This window comes from Sus scrofa, chromosome 7 (genome assembly GCF_054392235.1).
Source record: "Sus scrofa isolate SSC_HxYL_T2T_F1_AM1 chromosome 7, Sscrofa_HxYL_maternal_Yorkshire_Landrace_v2.0, whole genome shotgun sequence".
NCBI lineage: Eukaryota > Metazoa > Chordata > Mammalia > Artiodactyla > Suidae > Sus > Sus scrofa.
In genome coordinates, this window is record NC_139389.1 from 10,064,974 (window position 1) to 10,085,977 (window position 21,004).

At 44.9% G+C, this 21,004-nt stretch overlaps 1 protein-coding gene across 2 annotated transcripts in view; it reads right to left on the reverse strand.

Annotated features, from left to right (window-relative positions):
• Positions 1-19,082, reverse strand: part of RANBP9 (RAN binding protein 9) — an 82,135-nt gene extending 63,053 nt beyond the window's left edge. Inside the window, exons 1-2 of one of the 2 annotated variants that reach the window (XM_021100196.2) lie at positions 18,163-19,082; positions 4,317-4,428 (exon numbers count right to left, since the gene is read on the reverse strand). In XM_021100196.2, the coding sequence (XP_020955855.2) occupies positions 4,317-4,428; positions 18,163-18,748 (698 nt within the window). In that variant the 5' untranslated portion in view covers positions 18,749-19,082. The remainder of the gene's footprint in view (positions 1-4,316; positions 4,429-18,162) is intronic. The other variant, XM_084967372.1, reaches the window with a different exon arrangement.
• Positions 19,083-21,004: the final 1,922 nt, after the last annotated feature.

A 21,004-nucleotide genomic window follows, 5' to 3' on the forward strand; every position in this document is an offset into this window, starting at 1 on the left:
AATTACAGTCTGCCCAAAAAAGCAAAGGAACCATAATAAAAACATAATCACATTTTGGGGAGGAGAAAGTGGCACCAAAAAACACATACCTTTAAACTAGGACTTGAAGAATAATTAGTTAAGCTTGGCAAGTGGGGAAATGGACAAGAGAAAGTGAATATAGGTGAGGAGGAAGGAAGAACCTGGACGCAGAACTAGAAACACGAGCAGCAAGTACGGTCAGGGCCCTACAGAGGGTACCTAACGGCACCACATACCTCCCGTGTGCCCACTGCACGTTCCACAGATGCCAATTCTGATTAGAAAAGGTCCTTGAGAGTATTTTTAAAACCAAGTCCCCCAGCCAAGTTTATGGTTAACCTCTACGCAAAATTATTCCCTTTCCTGTCCACCCCTCATCCCCTCAGGATTGAGGAGTTTCAAAGAAAAGGGGTGAATGACCCTGCGGGGCCTTCCTGGGTATAAAAACCCTTCCATGTTTGTTTCTAGAAAAAAGACTTTCATCTTCTAGGCCTTCCTTGACTTCCAAAGAGCAGACTCAAGCAGTTACTAATTAGGGAAGGAGGGGATGCAGAAACAAAGGAAAAGTAGTCAACAAGAAAAGGAATGACCGCTGCAAACAACAGCACAGCAACTGTAAAACAGAGTCCTAGTTCCTCCTCAAGGAACATACACAACCATCTGACACATATTTTTCAGGTGTTCTGCAGAAAGTAAGACCCACCCTTGCAGGTGGTGGACGGTGACTCCATGCGGAGCACAAGCAGAAGGCTGATCATTCAGATTCTCCAAACATCACCCTCACCACCAAACAATCGGAAGAGAGTCCACAGGCGGATCACACGCCCTGCAATCCTCGCCCCACTGTTGCCTTTAAAAAGCCTTCCCGGAAAGCCCTTGGGGACTCTGGTCTCTTGAGCAGGGGCTACCCATCCTCCTTGCTTGGTGCCTGCAATAAACCCTGTATCTTCCTTCACCACAACTTGGTCAGCAGACTGGCTTTGCAGGACATCGGGCAAGGGGACACCAGTCTGGTTAGGCAACATTTCCTAACCTAAAAAGTTTGTTCCATCCCTCTTCTCTGGGGTCACTTTATGTTGATTCAACTGTTAAATACTCTACTTTCTATTTTCTGGGGCTTATTTCTCCAAGCCTAAGCCGGCAGAAAAGTGGAAATGGAGATTAACTAGATGCCCCAGTCAGAGCTCCCTCAGCTTAGCAAAGAAATGAGGGATAAGGACTTTAAATTTCATCAGGGTGAATGCCAAAATGAGAACTGCGCTAAGAAGCATTCTGTTCAATTGAATTGTCAATTCAGTTTTGTTTTTTGTTTTTGTTTTTTGTCTTTTTGCTATTTCTTGGGCAGCTCCCGTGGCATATGGAGGTTCCCAGGCTAGGGGTCTAATTGGAGCAGTAGCTGCCGGCCTACACCAGAGCCACAGCAACACGTGATCCGAGCCGCATCTGCAACCTGCACCACAGCTCACGGCAACGCCGGATCGTCAACCCACTGAGCAAGGGCAGGGACCGAACCACAACCTCATGGTTCCTAGTTGGATTCATTAAACACTGCACCATGACAGGAACTCCATCAATTCAGTATTTTTAAGTAGATAATTTCTTCACCACCTTCACAACTGCTGACAAATAATTTAAAATCAAAATAAAGGAATTATTGAGTTTGGTTTGGGGGGGGGCAGATAAGGATTCTTCAATATCATTAGTCATCAGGGAAAAGTAAAGCCACAACAACAAACCACTAGATACCTATTAGAACAGCTACAAATTTAAACAAAACAAAACAAAACAAACCCCGACAATATGAGCCCTACCAAGGAGGTAAAGCCACAGTAACTCTTATGCAATGTTGGTGGGAATGCAAGCTAGTACAGCCACTTTGCAAAACAATTTGGCGGTTTCTTATAAAGTTAAAAAAAAAAAAACAAAAAAAAAAAAACACACCTAACAAAGGATCCAGTAATTCCACTCCTAGGTATTTACCCAAGTTCAATGAAAATTCATGTTTATATAAAAACCTGCACGTAAGTGTTTACATGGCTACATTCCTAATCGCCAAAAACTGGAAATAATACCAACATCCTTCACCTGAAGAGTAAATAAGCAAACTTGGTTGGTTCCATCATACACTGAGTGATAACAAGGACTGATGTACCAATACAGGTAACAACAGGGCTGAACCTCAGATGCGTTATACTAAGTGAAAGATGCCAGACTTAAAAGACTATTTATATACCACCCTAGAAAAGGCAAAACAATAAAGGAAGAAAACCAGTCAGTGGTTGCTAGGGGCTGGAGACGGGGAAGGCCTAGGTCAAAAGGGGTGTGGAGGAACTCTGGGGGTGACAGAACTGTGCTACAGATTGAGCGAGGTGATGGTTACACGACACACGTGACTGTCAAAACTCACAGACCTACACACTACAAACGGTGCATGCATCTTACTACAGGCCAGATACGCCCAACATCAAAAATGCAAGAAAAAAATATGATGAGGGAACCTGGCAAAAAAGAGATGAGCCTGAAAAATTACAAAGGTATTAGTCCCATCATGAAGGACACTGCTAAGTTTTAGATTTTGTCCTGAAAGCCAGGGTGTACCAAATGATCTCAAGAAAGGGACAGACACAGGTCAGTTGTGTATTAGAAAGGAGACAGATGACCATTACAGACAGGCGTGAGAGCAAAACAGGGAGCAATTGGGAGACCTTGGTAATTTAGAGGACAAACATCTAAGATCTGACTAAAGCAGAAACTGTAGAAATGGACAGAGAAAGTTAGAGACAGGAAATTCTGAGTTTCCACCAATGGTGAAACCATTAACCAAAGTGGGGTTGAGAAAAAGATTTTAAACAAGCTAAATTTAAGTGCCTGTGGGACATTCAAATGCAAACATCTGGTGAGATATATTGGTCTAGAGCTCAAGGGAATTGAGCTTTGGAGTTGAGACTCGTCAGGGTATTTGCAGCAATCAAAACAAAAGGCCAAGCTCAGGCAAAGACAGAATATGCAGAATGACAGGTAAAGAGAACCCTGGGAATTATCCTGAGCAACACCGGCATTATGGAGTTGATGGTATTACTTGAAGTATAAAAAGAACTGGCTTACTGAGTACGCAGCAGAAGAGTTAGAAGAGTTAGAAACGGTTACAGTCATGTGCCTATTTCAATCAGGGGTCTCTCAACCACTTTATCCTTGGATTCTCTGATTTCATCTTTGGCTTCATCACCCTGGGAAAACTGAGGTAGTTAAATAAAAAGTTATCCTTGAATCCAAGGTTTCACTCTGTACTTTCCATACTGTTGACACTGAAGATACTCAGTAAGTAAAGTAAGAGGAAAAATCTACTGAATACACTTATTATGTCAAATAAAGAGAAGCACCATGAGGGGTTAAATGACTCACTTCCACTACAGGTCAACTCACACAGCCTCATAATTTTATCTCAGTAGCTGGACAAATGACTCTATAGATGCTTTAAAGGATCTCTGATCCCACAATGAAGTTATCAAGAAATATACCAGCAGACAGATCCAATGATTCTAGGTAATTAGCTCTCAATCAGAGATATGCACTGAAATTCCATGTGGCATTTCCTCAAAATGCCTATCTTGCCCAAGCTCTACGTCTGAAAATACTAATTAAGGAATTTTTAGGGTAAGACCCCCAACTACTGTATTTTTAATAATCCCGTAAGTGATTCTGATTCTGATGTTCACACACACACACACACACACACACCCACACACCCACAATCCCAAGTTGAAAAGCTGACATAAAAGCTGATTCCAGCATCTACAGGAAGATCCCATTTGGAGACTCCTAAACCACATCCTAACTCTGGGGACTCGCCGCCAACTGTGAGCAAACAATGTCCCTCATCTGTACCCACAATTCTGAGCCCCCACCCCTGTAAAATATCTATGAACCACCTTTTAGCTCTGGTTAACTACCTTAGAGATTTAACTTCTCAGCAGAAATTCAGAAAATGGCAATGAAATGGCAGTGTAAGAAAGGCATGGAAAATGAGTCATAATCTATTGTTTTATTTCAATTCTCCATTTTACTGACAAACCTAGTAGAAAAACTTGGTAATTTCATCAACCCAAGTGTTAATTTCAACTAGTATTAAGCAGAACCAGATCCAACCTGCTACACTGGAATACTCAGATGCCATTTTTGCAATTACCGACATTTCCACAAAATTCCAATTGTTATGTATCATAAATGGTTATGAATTGAAACAAAAAATAATTAACTTTAAGCAAATGATTTCTCCCACCAAAATTTACACTCACCCATCTCTTCCCTTACTGACGATTTTTACTTCAAAATAATAAATCCCACAGGCTGCTGGTATTGGATGCGTGGCACGAACTGAAGCTGCATCTTTTGGGGTTTTGCCATGACCTGCATGAGAAACAGGAAAGAAAGAAACAAAGACAGTCAAATGAAAATCTTAACAAATAATTCAGAATCAAATATGGGTTCTGAATGATATATACATTTCTGCTCCCATCAGTACAAATAACCAAAGACTTAATGAAACTTTCATCATCACAACTGATCCAATATGAAAAGTAGCACAAATGAGTCATGGAACTCTCCAAACTATTACTAGTTTTGCTAAAATTTCAGAATGTAAGCACAGTGAACCTAGCAGTCCTTTATGCAAATTAAAGTATTTTAAGATAGACAGTATTTTTAAGAAACAAAAAGCTGCAATTAAAGAACACGATGAGAAGGATTATTTTTATTAGATCTAAATTTGAATATAATTTATAAAATTCCTAAACAGCACTTTTTGCCAAAGGGCCTACTTTTTATTTTATTTTTTTTATTATTTTCTTGCTTTTCAGGGCTGCACCGGTGGCATAAAGAAGTTCTCAGGCTAGGGGTCGGATCGGAGCTATAGCTGCCGGCCTACACCACAGCCACGGCACTGCTGGATCCTTAATCCACTGAACGAGGCCAGGGACTGAACCCACATCCTCATGGATACTAGTCAGGATCATAACCCACTGAGCCACAATGGGAACTCCCAAGGGCCTATACTTTTTAAACCGGAAGCATCTGTATCAGAGAGTATATTTTTAAGTGAAATTTTATACAATTAGATTCAATTGGTGAAACAGCTTTCCTACTTTAAGAATTCACAATTTTGTTCTTGGACATACTCTTATCATTAATTCTATACAAAGGCTGATCCATAAAATTGCTTTGGTCAATAACAGCCTCCAGATAAACATATCTAACCTCTAGTTGTCTTTTCTTTTTTAACAAAGGAATATAACACCACGCTATTGCTGACATGCTTAGGAAATCTTTAGATAATGGATTTAAACTTCTGAATTAGCTATTCCTCAATCTAATCCCAAAGGGTTTTCTTTACTCCTATCACCTCCCCTGTTCATGGCCCAAGACACAAATTACCCTGAAAGCTAGCACGTGAACAAAGCCAGTGAGCAGAGGAAATATACCCATAAAACCACCAGAAGATTAAAGACACAAGCTGAAGGAGCATGTCAGAAAGTACTCAGAGAGGGAGCGAGACAGGCTCCCCAATCCCCCAAAGGTCTGTAGGAGAAACCAGGCTCGCAATCATCACTCAGGTGTTCTAGTTAGATACGCTTCACCCAACACAAACTTGTGTCATTCATCTTTCAGTCGGACTCTAACTTAATCACCCTCATGGCTAGCAGAACTCCCCCTCTCAAATTTACCAATTTGGTTTTAAAACTAAACACCTCTTTTAAGTCAAAAGTTATATCTTAGGGAGTTCTCTTATGGCAAAGTGGGTTGGGGAGCCGGTGTTGTCACTGAGGCAGCTCGGGTCACTGCTGTGGTGCAGGGTGGGTCCCCAGCCCAGGAACTTCCACATGCTGCAGGCATAGCCCACCTCTCCCACGACCCCCACCCCCTGCAAAAAAAAAAAAAAAAAAAATCACACATATCTTCCCTTACTCTGCCAAATTATCAATGCACACCCTATCATTAAACAGTTATGTTTAGTTGTGATGCAAATGCGCACATGTTCACATGGCCTAAAAGAAACTGGAATAAACTCAGCTGCTCTTGTCTATGGCCGCTCACAGAGGTCTTAAGTGTGTGTGTTATGGGCAGAAGTTCTCAGCCTGGTGACCGCTGAGAGGCGATACACTTAGCTAGAAGATAAAAATGTAAGCAGTTGTAAGGATAACTTGATCCCCTTGCTGTACAGTGGGAAAATAAAAATAAAAAAAAAATGTAAGCAGCAACACAGAGGCGCCAACAAAACTGCTTTAACACATGCAGATAACGTTTATACTGAGCTAAGGAAAAGAAGAAAAAACAGCTCAATTCTGCAGAATGATACACTAGTCACCTTTTAAAAACAGGCATTTAATAAATTACGACTTCAGCAAAACATCTTTCTTCAGTAAACTTATGTTCAAATAATTGAGCTGCCTGGGGAAAGGTCATGTATACGAAAAGCATTTTTAAAATTTAAACAGTTAAAAATAACTAAAGAATACCTTGATTAACTCTGGAGTCCTAAATCAACCAGCCTTTATTTTCGGTTTAAGTATACCTTGAGATTCCCTTATCCCAAAACTTTTACGGATAATAGCTGACATACATTTAATACTATGACATACATTTAATACTATGTGAAAGGCACCATTCCAGGGCATTGAATTGACACACAAAAAAACAGAAAGTTACCAAAGGGGGTGGGGGGAGAATGGATAAATTAGGAGTTTGGGATTAACAAATACACACTACTATATGTAAAACAGATAAACAACAAGGACTCACTGTATAGCATAGGCAACAATATTCAATACTGTGTAATAACCTATAATGGAAAAGAACCTTAAAACATATATATGTGTATGTATAACTGAGTCATTTTGCCGTACACCTAAAACACAACACTGTACATTAATTATACTTCAATGTAAAAAATGGTTAATAAATAGACACAATGTATATATTAATTCCTTTCAACATTCGAAACAACTTATGAAGTAGGTACTATTTATTATCATTTCACAGTTAAGGAAGCTAAGGGAAGATGGAGAAACTCTCCCCAGGGGGTACTGCTGAGCGAGAATCCCAAACCAGGATTCTCCCTGGGATTTAAATTCTAGAAGCCTGATTCAGAGCAAGCCCTGAACCCACAGGAAGGATTCGGTTACAATGAGCATTCTGGGATCACTTCACATGTATTCCCACCTCCTATTCTAGCTACTTCTATAGGAAAAGAGAAAGGAAACTAATATTAGAGGCTAAACAATCTCAAAGTATTAGGTGCTTTTGTACAGATTTTTCTCAGTCACCATCTGTGAAACAGGTATTATTTAACCTCATTTTTAAAAATGAAGACATTCTTACAGAGGTTATATAACTTGCCCCAAATTGATAGAATCATGCATTAAATCCATGTCTGAATTAAAATCCTCTACATCCTTCCATTACGCAAAAATAACTGTGAAGAACTACACGGTTATAAATCTTCAAGATTCAATGATACTCATTATGCTCTACCTAGACACTAAAGACAATTCTGAAATCGTTGAAAGGATTTGTTTCATTTTAAAATTAACTTTAAAGTTTTAAAGGAAAAAGTTGAGATGCAAGATTAAAAGGATTCTTACCACTTTCAGGTGGGACTAAAAGAGCAAAGGGCCTATTTCTAACTCTGTTCATCAGCAGGACGTTTACTACCTTAAATTCTGTGGTGACCAAAGCACAACCGCACACGAATGCCTCTTTTAAAGTGTGCATTTTAAAAACCACAGTCTTCGGAGTTCCCGTCGTGGCGCAGTGGTTAACGAATCCGACTAGGAACCATGAGGTTGCGGGTTCGGTCCCTGCCCTTGCTCAGTGAGTTAAGGATCCGGCGTTGCCGAGAGCTGTGGTGTAGGTTGCAGACGCGGCTCGGATCCCGCGTTGCTGTGGCTCTGGCGTAGGCCGGTGGCTACAGCTCCAACTGGACCCCTAGCCTGGGAACCTCCATGTGCCGCGCGGGAGTGGCCCTAGAAAAGGCAAAAAGACAAAAAAAAAAAAAAAAAAAAATTAAAAAGTTAAAAAAATACAAAAACCCACAGTCTTCACCGTTAAGTGCTTTCTAGATGGTTCAAGAAGCAAATACATGTATTACTTCAGAACTCTAAGGCTAACAAGGTCAGCTCTTCCTGGTCAAACAATCTGTTGACGGCATTCGACTGAATCAGAAAGGACTTGAATCAAGCCCACCCCAGCCCCCACCCCCCCAACATGCAGCCACGTCTAAGACTGCCTTCCTTGTACCGCTAGCCCTCAACACAGGTAATGTACCTCCCATTCGGCCTAGAAAAAGAGACTTCCTGAAACCCTTGTTGGATCTCGGCCTCCCTCAGCATTTTCCACCTCCTTCTGCTCCGGCCCCACCAGCCAGACCCAGCTACTCCCTGCTACCCCGAAAGCTGTGCCCTTCCTTCCCAGACTGGCCAGGCCCTGCCTGGCCTTTCCGTCCCAGTTCAAGCTTTACTTCCTCACGTCTTCTTTCTCTAACCTCTCTGAGTCCATCGAACGTCCTTTTTTTTATATGCCCTCCATAGCACATCAACACACACGACACTTTTTTGGTGATTGTTTTTCTTATTCCTGCATTTTAATTCCAGGACCTCCTTCTTCCCTCTAACTTCCACTCTGATTTCAATCACTCTTCCCAGAGCCACACTCTGGATTCTGACATGCCCTCAAACTATTCCACCTCAGAAATATTAAACTCTATAGTCTGTTTTGCTATAAAACACATTTCCTGAATACAAACTAGCTCACATGCACTTGGTAAGCACGGGAATGATGTCAGCATAATAAAGACATTCAGGTCATAACACAGCCTTTCCCGGGACATGAATGAGTTAGAAGATTTTAGCAAAATACTAAAGGCCCTAAGTCAAAAAAAACGAGACTCCTACAGAAGGGTTTTCTTTCCTATTGTACACTGTGTTTGATGCTTCAGCAACTCTATACTTGCTGCTATATCCAGCCATCTGGGAAAAAGGCAAGTACAATACAGATCAAGAAGTGCTAAGAGGCCTCTTCTTTTTTAATACTGGCATGGACTCATGTATCTCATGCATGTTTACTTTCTACTTTGGGTTATAATTCCACACTGCTTCATTCCTTTTGTTGCTCAAACTGTTCCCCGTTTAGTCACCGGGAGGTTTTTCAGTTGGCTGCTTTGGCACTCTGACATACCTCCATTATGTGTTTTTTGGTTTTGTTTGTTACTTTCTGGCACTACAAGATGCTGGAAGCTCAACTTGTGTGTTTCCTGCCCCAGTCCTAGAATCGGCTATTTCCCCAAGGAGCCCTGGTTCCTTTTACGAACAAACGGCATTAGAACCCAAGATCTAGGTACCAGGTACGCTTGCTGCTGAGGTATCACTGCTTTTAGGCCCTCTCTCCGATAAGAGCAAGGAAGTAACATGTGTGTATACTAACCCCTATATATACACACATTTACACTTTTACACGTAGTCACTTGTGTACATACTAAGCTATACATGAGTTTATACCATTGAGCCCAACTCTAATCCATTATGGCATGGATCATTCTAACACAACCCTTTGCCTACCTGTAAAATTCCACTTCAATGGTTAGAAACCCAGTTCCCACCCTCCACCGCCCGCTGACTTGTTAAATCCCAGTATATCAGGATTGTTCATCTGTATCTCCATGGGACACAACTTAGCAACAAGAACTCAATACTTTTAGTTTTACAAACTCCACCGATTTCCAAAGTTACTTACTCAGGTCAGTGCCTTTCCCTCCTCCTCTCTGAGACTCTTTCATACATCTGTAAGATACATTATTTTGTCACATTCTACATCCTATCCTAGGATTTCCCCCTTCCCATCTAAGATTTTTTAAAATATGTACATATTAAGGTTCGCTCTTTATGGCCTGAGATTCTACGTGTTTGTGAAACACACATTACAGCATCACACAGAATGACTTCCACTGACCTAAAAAACCCCGTTCTTTGCCTCACTCCCCCTCTTTCTCCCCTTAAAGGTCCCCGACAACCACTCATCTTTTCACTAGCTCCAGAGTTCTGTCACATTAACTGAAATCACACAGTATGTAATCTCTTCGGACTGGCGTCTTTCTCTTAGCAATGTGCATTTAAGATCCGTATGTGTCTCTGTGTGCAGGGACAGCTCACTTCTTTTTATCACTGAGTGTCAGTCTATTGCTTGGATGTACCACAGTTTACCCATTCACCTACTCAAAGACATCTTGGTTGCCTCTTGATTTTGGTGATGATGAGAAAAGTTAGGAACCTTCGCACGCAGGTTTTTGTATGGGCATAAGTTTTCCAATCAGCTGGGTAAATACTAAGGAGCACAACTGCCGGATCATACGGTAGAACTATGTTTAGCTTTAGTAGAAACTGCCAAACCATCTTCCAAAGTGGCTGTGATTTTGCACTCTCACAAGCAGCATTGAGAGCTCCTGTCGTTCTCTGCACCCTCACCAGCAACTGTGATGGTCAGGTTTTCTCTGGATTTTAGCCACTTGAATAGCTAAGATAAGTATTTCCTCTTTGTTTAAAAAAAAAAAAATGGTGAAAAGGACTAAACCCTGAATCAGATTTTTTTTTTTTAATTTTATTAAACGACTGGCAAGAACTTAACATCTCCAACAAGGAGACCAAACCCCAGAGTTGAAGGCTGTGAAGGATCTAACAGCCAGTGATATTGTGCACAAGTGGCAGCAGAAATTTAACTGGGCTTGTATTTTACTAAGACTGATATTTTTGTAGTGCTCTGGTTACAAAGTTCCATAGGTTTTAAGTGGTCTGCTCCAGCCCAATTTTTCCCATAAGCCCTGTTACTTTTAGTGTGCAATTCTGTGGAAAACACGAGCTTTTTCCAGCAATGCAATCCTGGCATTACAGCGGAAATACCGACGTCTTCCCCCAGGACACACCCCCCACCCTCTCCCCTTCCTAAAGAATTCACTCCTGCACTTATCAATATCCAGGGAATTCGAATTCCCAGAACCCTTTCTTCGTTTCTTTTCTTCTTCCTCTCCCAGGATAGTATACGACGTGGTCATCATTCAAACATCTTGACTTCCCTCACTGGTCTATCCTTCCATCTTCCCCTACCAGCAAAACCACAGCCTTAAATCAACATTATAATCCACCTTCCCTGCTCCTGCTCCTGCTCCGGGCAGCTGGCCTTTGCTGAATAAAGTCCAGCCACCCTGCAAACAGCCACCACTGTGGACTGCCGACGTCAGCTGGGATCCCCCACGATGACAACTTAGACGTCTTCAGTTAGCTTGCTCCCCATTCCCCCAACGCCTGGTCCACATCGTCCTCATTCACTTTAGGTCCTCAAACTCAGTGAGCAAACAATTTGGCTTCCTTTGTCATAAGAAGGGACGCCACCATGATACACTCCGTCACATGGGGTCACGCTCTCTCTCCACTCTCACCAGGTGCTCTGTCTACACCTGTCCCTCGCTCCACTATCATCAAAGGAAGAGTGCACACTTCCCTCCTCTTCAAGGCCAAACGTCTTCAGCTTCTGAACCTCTTTCCTCCCTCCAAGCTCCGGGGTTAGTCCTTTCATCCTCTCCCTCTTTACTCTCCTTCTCCTCAACCTGCAAGGGCAAAGTGTCCTAAAAACATAGACGCTGTCCATAAAATTCTATGCCTGTGTTACAAATCACTGTCAAGAATGCACCAGGGTTGGTGGTCAGCATAGTGAACTTTTTCCCTAACTTTAAGCTATTAAAACCAGGTATCGTTACTATTTATCTTACTTGTTAAAATGTTAAATTTTGTAGACATTGATTGGGACGTCATACCTTGCACAAACATCATACTCTCATCTCACTTATGTCACTTCAGTTTTACCCACACAGCGAAACTGAAACAGGACCTACTTAGGAATGATACAATATCTCCAATAGAGTACTTTCTAAAGGGCTTTTGAGGGATACTTTTAACTATGTGGATTTACGTTTTACACATTGATGTTAGAAGTTAATCCCAGATACAACGTAACTCCACCATCAGCCATTGGGGGAAAAAAAAATGCCTTGGGAGTTCCCCTTGCGACCCAGTGGGTTAAAACTCCAAATGCAGGTTGCTGAGGAGGTGTGGGTTCAATCCCCAGACTGGTGCAGTGGGTTAAAGGATCCGGCACTGCCACAGTTGCAGCTCGATTCTTTCCCTGGCCCAGGAACTTTCACATGCTGTGGATGCGGCCATAAAAAGAAGGAGTTCCCGTCATGGCGCAGTGGAAACGAATCCAACTAGGAACCATGAGGTTGCGGGTTCGACCCCTGGCCTCGCTCAGTGGGTTAAGGATCTGGCGTTGCTGGGGCTGTGGTGTAGGCCAGCAGCTACAGCTCCAATCAGAGCCCTAGCCTGGGAACCTCCATAAGCTGAGAGTGCGGCCCTAAAAAAATAAATTTTAAAAAAGACAAAAAATTTAAAAAATTTAAAAAAATAAAAAGAGGAAAAAAAATTGCCTTAACCCTCATTCTCCTCCAGATACTGCTTCTTTCCTCATCAGTATTTCCCTTACTCTGATGTCTGCCCCCATCACTCAATTCAAACAGCTCTGCCTAAGGCCACAACAATCTCATCTCCAAATGCAGTGGAAATTTTTCTGTGCCCAGCTCACTAAACCTATCTGTTGCATCTGACACTAAAGTTCACTTCCTCATTTCTGATACTCCTCTGCTCAGCTTCTGTGACACCACCCTCCCTCTGTCCAGGTGCCTCTTAACTATTCCTTCTTGGGCTCCTCCCAGTCTTTTAGTGCTGGTGTCGCTCAGGGTTCCATCCTTGGCCCACTGCTCGTCTCACTTTACTTTCTCTCATACACTCTGAGTTTCAACTACCAGCTGGAGGTGACTCACCAATCAGTCATGACCTCAACCTCTCTCCCAACTTCAGGTCAGTGATGTTATGTACCAGCTCTTCCTGCCCCCGGCACCGTCCCTACAGAAGGAAGTGGGGCCCAGACTACCCTTGTGCCAGGCAAACACTCTGTATTTCATAATGTCCCTAGAGCTGATTCAACACAGGTTAGCACCTACCAGAAGACCACCAGTTCACACCACGGCAGACAACGAAAAGCTCCGCCCAGCTAAGGACGGGGGCCTGGGGGCAATTAGCTAGGCCGATGTGCTAAGTCTATCAGGAATTTAAAATAAGAAGGAAAGGATAAACCAGGCAGCAAGGAAAAGAAAAGACAGCAACCAAAGCGAGTACTGTAGCTGGGTCACTCTAACATTAGAAGAAAGTGACAATCTTGGACTCCAGCTGTGGCGATTACAGAGCCACCTTAACTCCAGAAGACCTCCTTCTGCTCGTTCTCTAAGACTGGATTTTTGGCTTCTGGTTTACGAGAAGTCCGACGGTGGTATGATCGTGATTGCCATTTGTACGTACCTCCAAATATACTGTACTACTTCCCTGCACTCATTATTGGATCGAGTCCTCTGCAAAAAACTAACAGGACTAGAAAGCCAGCGCCATCCTTGATTACTCTATCATCCCATCATATCCCGTCAGGGTCCCTTCCACACAGGTCACAGCAGGTCTGATCGTTTCCACCCCACCACCGACCAGCCTTGGGTCTTGACGTCTTACAGGGTCAAGATGAGGCTGCTGCTTTCAGTCCCGCGCCCCCTGAATCCATCTTCCAATTAGTTGTGCAATCTGACAAAGACGAAAATGAGCCGGGCACTTCCTATTTAAAATCCTCTGATGATTCCTCATCTCTTACAGATGATCTAAGCTCAATAAAACATTCTATAAGGCTTCGCACGATCTCTTCCCAGCTGCTCCCTCCTTGTCACACACTTAAATCCCAACCATCCCATATTGCCTGTAGCTCCAAACAGACAGAGTAATTCTCTCCTCTATGCTTTTTCCCTTGTAATGCCCAGCCCCTTCTCTTCCCCGATAGCATCCTCATCTTTTAAGACTGACCACTGGCCTCTTCCCCTTCGAGAAGCTGTCCCTGACCCAACAACTTCAGCCCCTTCCAATGTCAGCCTGGAGCAGATGCTCCGCCCACCTACCACAGTGCTTTTTAAAACACTCCCCTTACTACACAGTTTTATGTCCTCCGAGCTCTTTGAATTCACAGACAGCATCTTATTCACCGAGTGCCCAGAACCTGGCACAGAGTAAACATTCAGGAGTTCCCATCATGGCTGAGCAGAAACAAATGTGACTAGTATGCATGCGGATACAGATTCGATCCCTGGCCTTGATCAGTGGGTTAAGAATCTGGCGTTGCTGCAAGCTGCGGTGTAGGTCACAGGTGCAGCCTGGGTCTGGTGTTGCTGTGGCTGTGGTGTAGGCTGGCAGCTGTAGCCCGGATTCGACCCGTAGCCTGGGTACTTCCATATGCTGCTGGTGCGGCCCTAAAAAGACAAAAAAAAAAAAAAAAAAAAAAAGAGTCAATATTCACTAAAAGCTCACTGAATAAATGAAATGAATAAATAGTTAGGCATACATACAAACTGTCTAAAAGAATATCTGCCCTATAGCAACTGCTCAATAAACCATCATTTTAAAAAATCGTTATTATAGTCTACTTTCTGTTAAGTATGACTGTTAGATTCACTTAACTCATGCTATTATTGACTAGTATTTTTAAAGCTAAATTCCGACAAAGGGATCCCTGGGAAAAACCCAGTTTTTAAATTCTTCGATTCTAAAGAACCTTTTTATATCACCTCCCATAAATCTCAAAAGAGATTTACACTGGTAAGCAAGCAAATATTTGTTGAGATATCTGTTCTACACAAAGAAGTGCAAGAAATTAGATAAGCAATTAAATTTAGGAAGTGTTTCAGGCCCAATGTCGGGTGATACTGAGGGGAGGGGTAACAGGCGCAGCAAAAGCTCAAGCTATTTGGTTACTATTCATACATAACGCTTCAATTAGAAGGTGCGGTTCACTACTCATTACACTTCCTACCATTCCTAGCTTTCACTTATCTTACATTTCTTCCAAGCTGCCCTAAATCGGGATAATCAAGGTGTCTGGACTTTTCCTTGGCATTAGTGTACTCAAGGCAGCACTCTTCCCCAGAGGAAGTACCTTCAATGTCAACTCTTCTTCAAAAGGTTATAAATACGATCACTGGATTTTATCTATTTGAGATACTAAGTCTCATAGAAATTGAAACAGGCAACAGGGTATAGTGGGAAGAACACTCAATACAGAATCGGCGAAAATTAGTTTCCAATCCTGGCTTACTTGGGACTGGGAAAATCTAACCTCCAGATGCTCCTACTTTTTCATGTCTAAAATGAGAATTCCACCATCTTATCCCAATCCACTGACACGTTCCTGAGCGCATGTATCAAAACACTTTGCAAAGTATCCAAAGAGTAGGAATTTCACAAATATAAAAATGCAACCTGTAACCGAAACATTCAGACTAATCAAACTCTGTCATATTCATTAAAATGCTTAGGCTGGGATAAAGTTATCATTACAACTAGGTCTAAGTTTGTCGTATATTTGTACTTATTCAAAGCTGACAAGAATTTTAAAAATAAAAGGGGCCATTCTTGAGAGGTTCAACATTTGGTGTGTGACTGCTAAGCAAAGTGTTTTTAAAATTTTTAACATACAGTCAACACACCCAATTCATCTGCAATGCAATCAAGTCTGTGTACAGAGCTGGCATTAATCCCTTTGATTCGGTTAAGGACCTTCGCTGCTTCCAAAGAGTAACTCCACTTTAGGAGAATAACATCTTCAAAACAGAATACTTCAGAGCAAAAGAAATTTCTACTTCAAAGGTCAGGAAAATCCTCATCATTCTGGAAAATAATTATCATCAATCTTTTGAAATTCTCTAATATACAAAAGTACTTTATGAACAGTCGTTTTTAATGTGATTTTGTCACTGCAAGTTTGATTACCACTACCTATGATCCCCCCCTGTGCTCAGATGTGCAGAACTTCTGGGGTGGTCCACTCCGAAGGCACACAGAAGAACAACAGGAAAAACACACACACACTCACACACATGAAAAATGACCAGAGGAAGAGGCAGAAAAAGGGGGCAAAAGAGTCCATGTTTGGGACAAGGGGGAAGGAAGAGACAAAGGGGAGACAGAAGAAAGGGAGAGGAAAGAAAAAAGATGACAAACAACAAAATCTGTTCTTCCAGAAATAATGTTTATGTTTATAAAAGAGTGAAGTTTCCAGAAAGTGAATCTTAGTATTACACAATACAAAGTAATAAAGAGGCCAACAGGAAAAATAACGGAGACAGCAGGGTCATAAATACTCCAAACTCCAACCAATTTCACATAAGATGCACTTTTCCCTGACCCAAATCATCAATTTTACGTAAAAGGAGCTGGTAAAACTAGTCAAGGCATGTTACAGTGCTAAGTAAACTGTAATCACAAATCTTAGGCATCACAGAGATTCAGAGCTGGAAATTGCCTTACAAATCACCCAGTTCAATTCCCTCATCACTCAGAGGAAGAAACTGAGGCCCTGGCTGCGAAAATGCTTGACATCGCAAATGATGGCAGAACTTGGAAAGCTAGAATCCTTTGTTCAGTAATCTCCTCGATCTTCTTCCTTTGATTTTGTAAGCTAATTATTAACCATTAATCATAAATTTAAAGTTTTGTGGGGTCTAACAAAAAGCATTCTGGTAGCTAGATCAGAGGTAAATACTTACACAATATAGCAATGTTCACACAAATTAAAACAAATTAAATAGTAGTCTTCATAGGATATTAACAAAATGTTCTACCAAAGAGAAAGTCGAGGTCCAATATTTTGGAATTTTCATCCATTTCAATTAAGACCCATAACATTTAAAATTGAAAGTACTTTTCTGGATCTATGGATAAAAGGAAAGACTACTCAACAAGGCCTATTTTTGTGTGTTATTCTTTGCAGCCAAATCATTTGGGAGATTTCTGCGGCCATTCTCCTTTCTGATTAAATAGTAACTTATTTATCAAGGTTCTTCTCAAATTTCAGTCGGGTAAACTTGAAGAATTTCACCACAATGGTGGTTTATACCCTCTATCTCCACGTCACTAGGATCTGAGTAAGACCCTCCCTTTGAAACCAATCAAAATGAGGCTGCTTTGAATGTAAAAGCAGCAGGTTTGGGGCCTAAAAAAACTGGATTTGTTTCCGGATAGACTGATATGTTGGATTGATCCCCCCCCCCACCTCAGACAAGTAAACTTGATGTGTGCTATTAATTTGGACTACATTTCAAAAATTCCTATGGCCATTTATAATTTTAAATACAACTGATCTGCTTAAAGCTTTGTTTTCACATAGGAGAGGTAGGTGAGGGAAGAGGGGGACAAGCTCTGAGCCTAAGGATGTTTGTTTTTTTAACTGCAGGTGAAAAACATCAGGCGATTTCCTCTGATATCCTAAAAAACATTTTAAACAAATCCCTGTTTCCAGCAGGACTTTATATAATGCCAACGCATAAATACGGGGCATTTCCAATCAGCAGAGGTAGGTTTCTGCTCCCCTAAGAAAACACGTACTCCAGAGGTTTCACCTCTCTTACCCTCCCGTAGCTTTCAGCAAGATACACCGACGCCAAACTTGGGCCCCGGTCCTTTTGTCCCCCTAGACGGTTTCTGGCCTAATTTTGGGCAAAATCCTCCACTGATTACTCCTCCCCCTACACGTCCCTGCTCTCCCTTAATTAGAAATTATCCCTCAGCACCGTGCCTCTCTTCCCCCCACGTAAGAGGAGAGCGCCTGACCCACCACCACCTGGAGAACAATGTAACCCAACTCCGAGCCCAGAGATTCCTCCATCCCGGCCCTACGATTTATCTCGAAGGGAAATCAGAAAGCGAGTTATGTCCTGTCATCCTGGATTCCCCCAAGGTGTCCTGCTCCTGGCCTGGGATTACCAGCTCCATTAGATCCGAGGGCGTTAAACTCACCTTCCCCTGCCCAGAACCGCCCCTTTCTCCCGACCCCAAGGCCGCCCTCGGAGCAGCAGAGCCCGTGGCGAGTCCCCTCCGAGGGCACCGGGCCCGGGCAGGGCTGGGGGCGGGGGCGGGCCGGGGTCGGCGGCCCTGCTCCCACCGCAGGACACACGCCCAGTACCTTTGTAGTGCACCCGCAGGTTGTTCTGAGACAGGCCGATGTAGCTGAACTTGTCCTTCGGGCTCCAGGACCGGGGCAGCGGCGTCTCCTGCTCGTCCACGGCCGGGTACAGGCGCTTGAGCCGCCGCTGCAGCTCCTTCTCCTGCTCGTTCAGGGCCGAGTCCCCGTGCGGGAAAGGCGCCGCGGCGCTGCTGCCTGCCGCCAGGGCCGGGGCCGGGGCGCCTCCGGCCGGGCCGGGACCCGCGGCGAGGCCCGGGGGTGCGGGGGGCGCGGTGGCGGGGGCGGCCGCCGAGGCGGGCGGCGGGGGCGGCGGGGGCGGCGGCGGGGCCGCGGTGGCCGGGGGCGGCGGCGGCGGCGGCGGGTGGAGGAGCAGGGCGGCCGCCGCGGCCCCCAAGCCGCCACCGCCGCCGCCCGCGCCGCCGCCTGGTGAGCCGGCCGGTGAGGAGCCGGCGCTGACGGCCGGGGGTGCCGGCAAGACGACTCCGGGCACCGGGGCCACGGCCGCCGGCGGTGGCGGCGGCAGCTGCTGCTGCTGTTGTTGTTGCTGCTGCGGCGGCGGCGGCGGCGGCGGCGGCTGCCCGGACATCCCGGCCGCGACTCAGCCTGCGGCCACCTCCACCTCTTCTCTCCTTCCTCCTCCGCTTCCCGGGGGCGCTGTCGCTGCGGCCGCCGGCACCAGGCGCCCAGTCCGCCCGCCCCGGAAGCAGGCGGCTGGCCGCGCGCGGAGGGAGAGAGAGCGCGACGGTTGGGGCGCTCGGAGCCGGGGGAGTGAGCGGCCGGCCGGGGGAGGCCCCGAGAGAACGTTGGCCGGGGCGCGGGCGCGGGCCCGGGACGAGGCGCCGAGGGCGGGGGCGAGGCGGGAGCGCGGGAGGAGAAGGCGCGGTAGCGGCCGCCGCGGCCGCTGCTCTCGCGGCTGTTTCCCGGCGGGCGGGCCGGGCCGGCGCGAGACGCTGCGCGCGGGCGGCGCTGGGCGAGGGGGCGGGGCCGGAGGCGCGAGCGCGGCACGAGGGGCGGGGCCGCGCGGGCGGCGGGGGCTGGCCCGCGGGGGTCCCGGCGCCGGGCGGAGGCGGCGCTGGGGAGGACGGCAACGCGGGGCGGAGCGCTTCTGCCCGGGTCCCCCGGCTGCCCGCCGGCCGGCCGGGCGCGGGCGTCCCCGCCGTCCCCGAGAGCCCGTCACCTCCTCGCGCCCGCCCGGTTCCTCCCCGGGAGAACCTCCTCCTACTTTACTTCTTTTTGTTGTCGTCGCCCCACCTCCCCACCGTAGGGTTCCCGCTGGCGCGGCGGGGCCGCTTCTCGCCCAGACGAAAGTAATCGAGCCCCGCTGGCGCCGCCGCGAGCCCGGTCCACGAGCTCCGGCCGAACGCAGGAGCTCGGGTTCCCGGAGGTGAGGCGTCCGCCGGCTGCTCGGGCTCTGTTCGAGCTCGTGCCTCCGTGCAGGACCCGGCTGGCCGCCTCGCTCTTTACAAACCAACTGCTCTGCGTGCTTCACGGTCCTCAATACCTAACATAACCCTTTCTGAGGGGGAAGTCTCCCACTTAAAACAGGGAGCATTTTACTAATTTTATGAGGCCTTAAAGTGAACCTGGAGTGGCAGAAAGTGTCACTCGTTTATTAGGAAAACTAATAAAGATTGGCATTTCTTCAAAGAGCAGGAACACGAACCGTATGAACACAAGGTGTATTTCGGAAGGGCTTCAAGAGGCATCAAAACCTTTTATAGACTCATTAATTTTCATCACAGGCCTCGTGGTTAGGTAGCAAAGAATTATGCTCATTTTTAAAACAAGGAAATATTCACTGAGGTCAGCAGAGTCAAAAATAGGACTTCCTACTTTGCAATTCCCAGTAGTGATTTGCTTGGTAGACTACTTGGGCACAACTCGCCAAGTTTTGCTCTCTGACCGTCTACCTAACATTACTATTTTGTTTTCACCGCTTCCCTTCGTTCAGGTGATCCTTTCCTTAGCTGGCAAAAAAATCGAGCTTTCCGCATGTAATCTACACGATATCAATTCTGGTATTTTGTTTGCTTCCAAAGATACCAGGGTCATTGTTGGGCCAAACAGGTCAGGAACGTTTTTGGCTGAATGGAGATTTATTTTGTCTTGAAGAGGGTAGGTAAATGGTGATTTAATTGAAGGCCCTCAATGCCTGGCCAGAACTAATAGTCATTGAGTCTAATTTTTCCCTCAATTACCCAGCAACTGGATGCCCTGTTGTTCCTTAATAAAAATATCCGATAATTCTAACCTCTTGTTTGATGACTTTCTTCAAGCCACTGCACTTTAAATTACACGATGTCATTGTATTTAAATTGTTCTAAGTCTGTCATTTATATCACAGCAACGAGCTAAATGTAAGCCAAGCTCTATTTAAATGATGGCTAGCCAAGGTAGAAAAAAATGGGCTCCAGGCCTCATCAGACTTTCTTGAAATAGTCATCAAGGTTTTATTTATGAAGGTGTACTTTATTCTGTCAGCACACTTAGAAACCATTTAGAACTCTGCATATCCTAGGAACGGCTGAGAGAATAAAAGTATCTGATATTTTGTGGGAAGTTTTTTATAGAAGCTACTGGTTGCTCTCTACCTAGCAACCTCAAGAAATGAATGATTTCAGCTGCGGAGAAGGAGGCTATGGCTCGGGCCTCTCCTCATACTGGAGGTGGCAGAGGGTATCAACATCATTTTAGAAAGGCCCGTGTGAGGTGCTATTTATAAAGAGACATAAAGGTGTTCATGCCTTTTTGGCCAAGCCTAGGTTGCATATTCATGCCAGGGGCTGCCAGGGAGCAGACATTTCCAGCTTACAGAGATGCTAAGTTACGGAGACCTTCAATT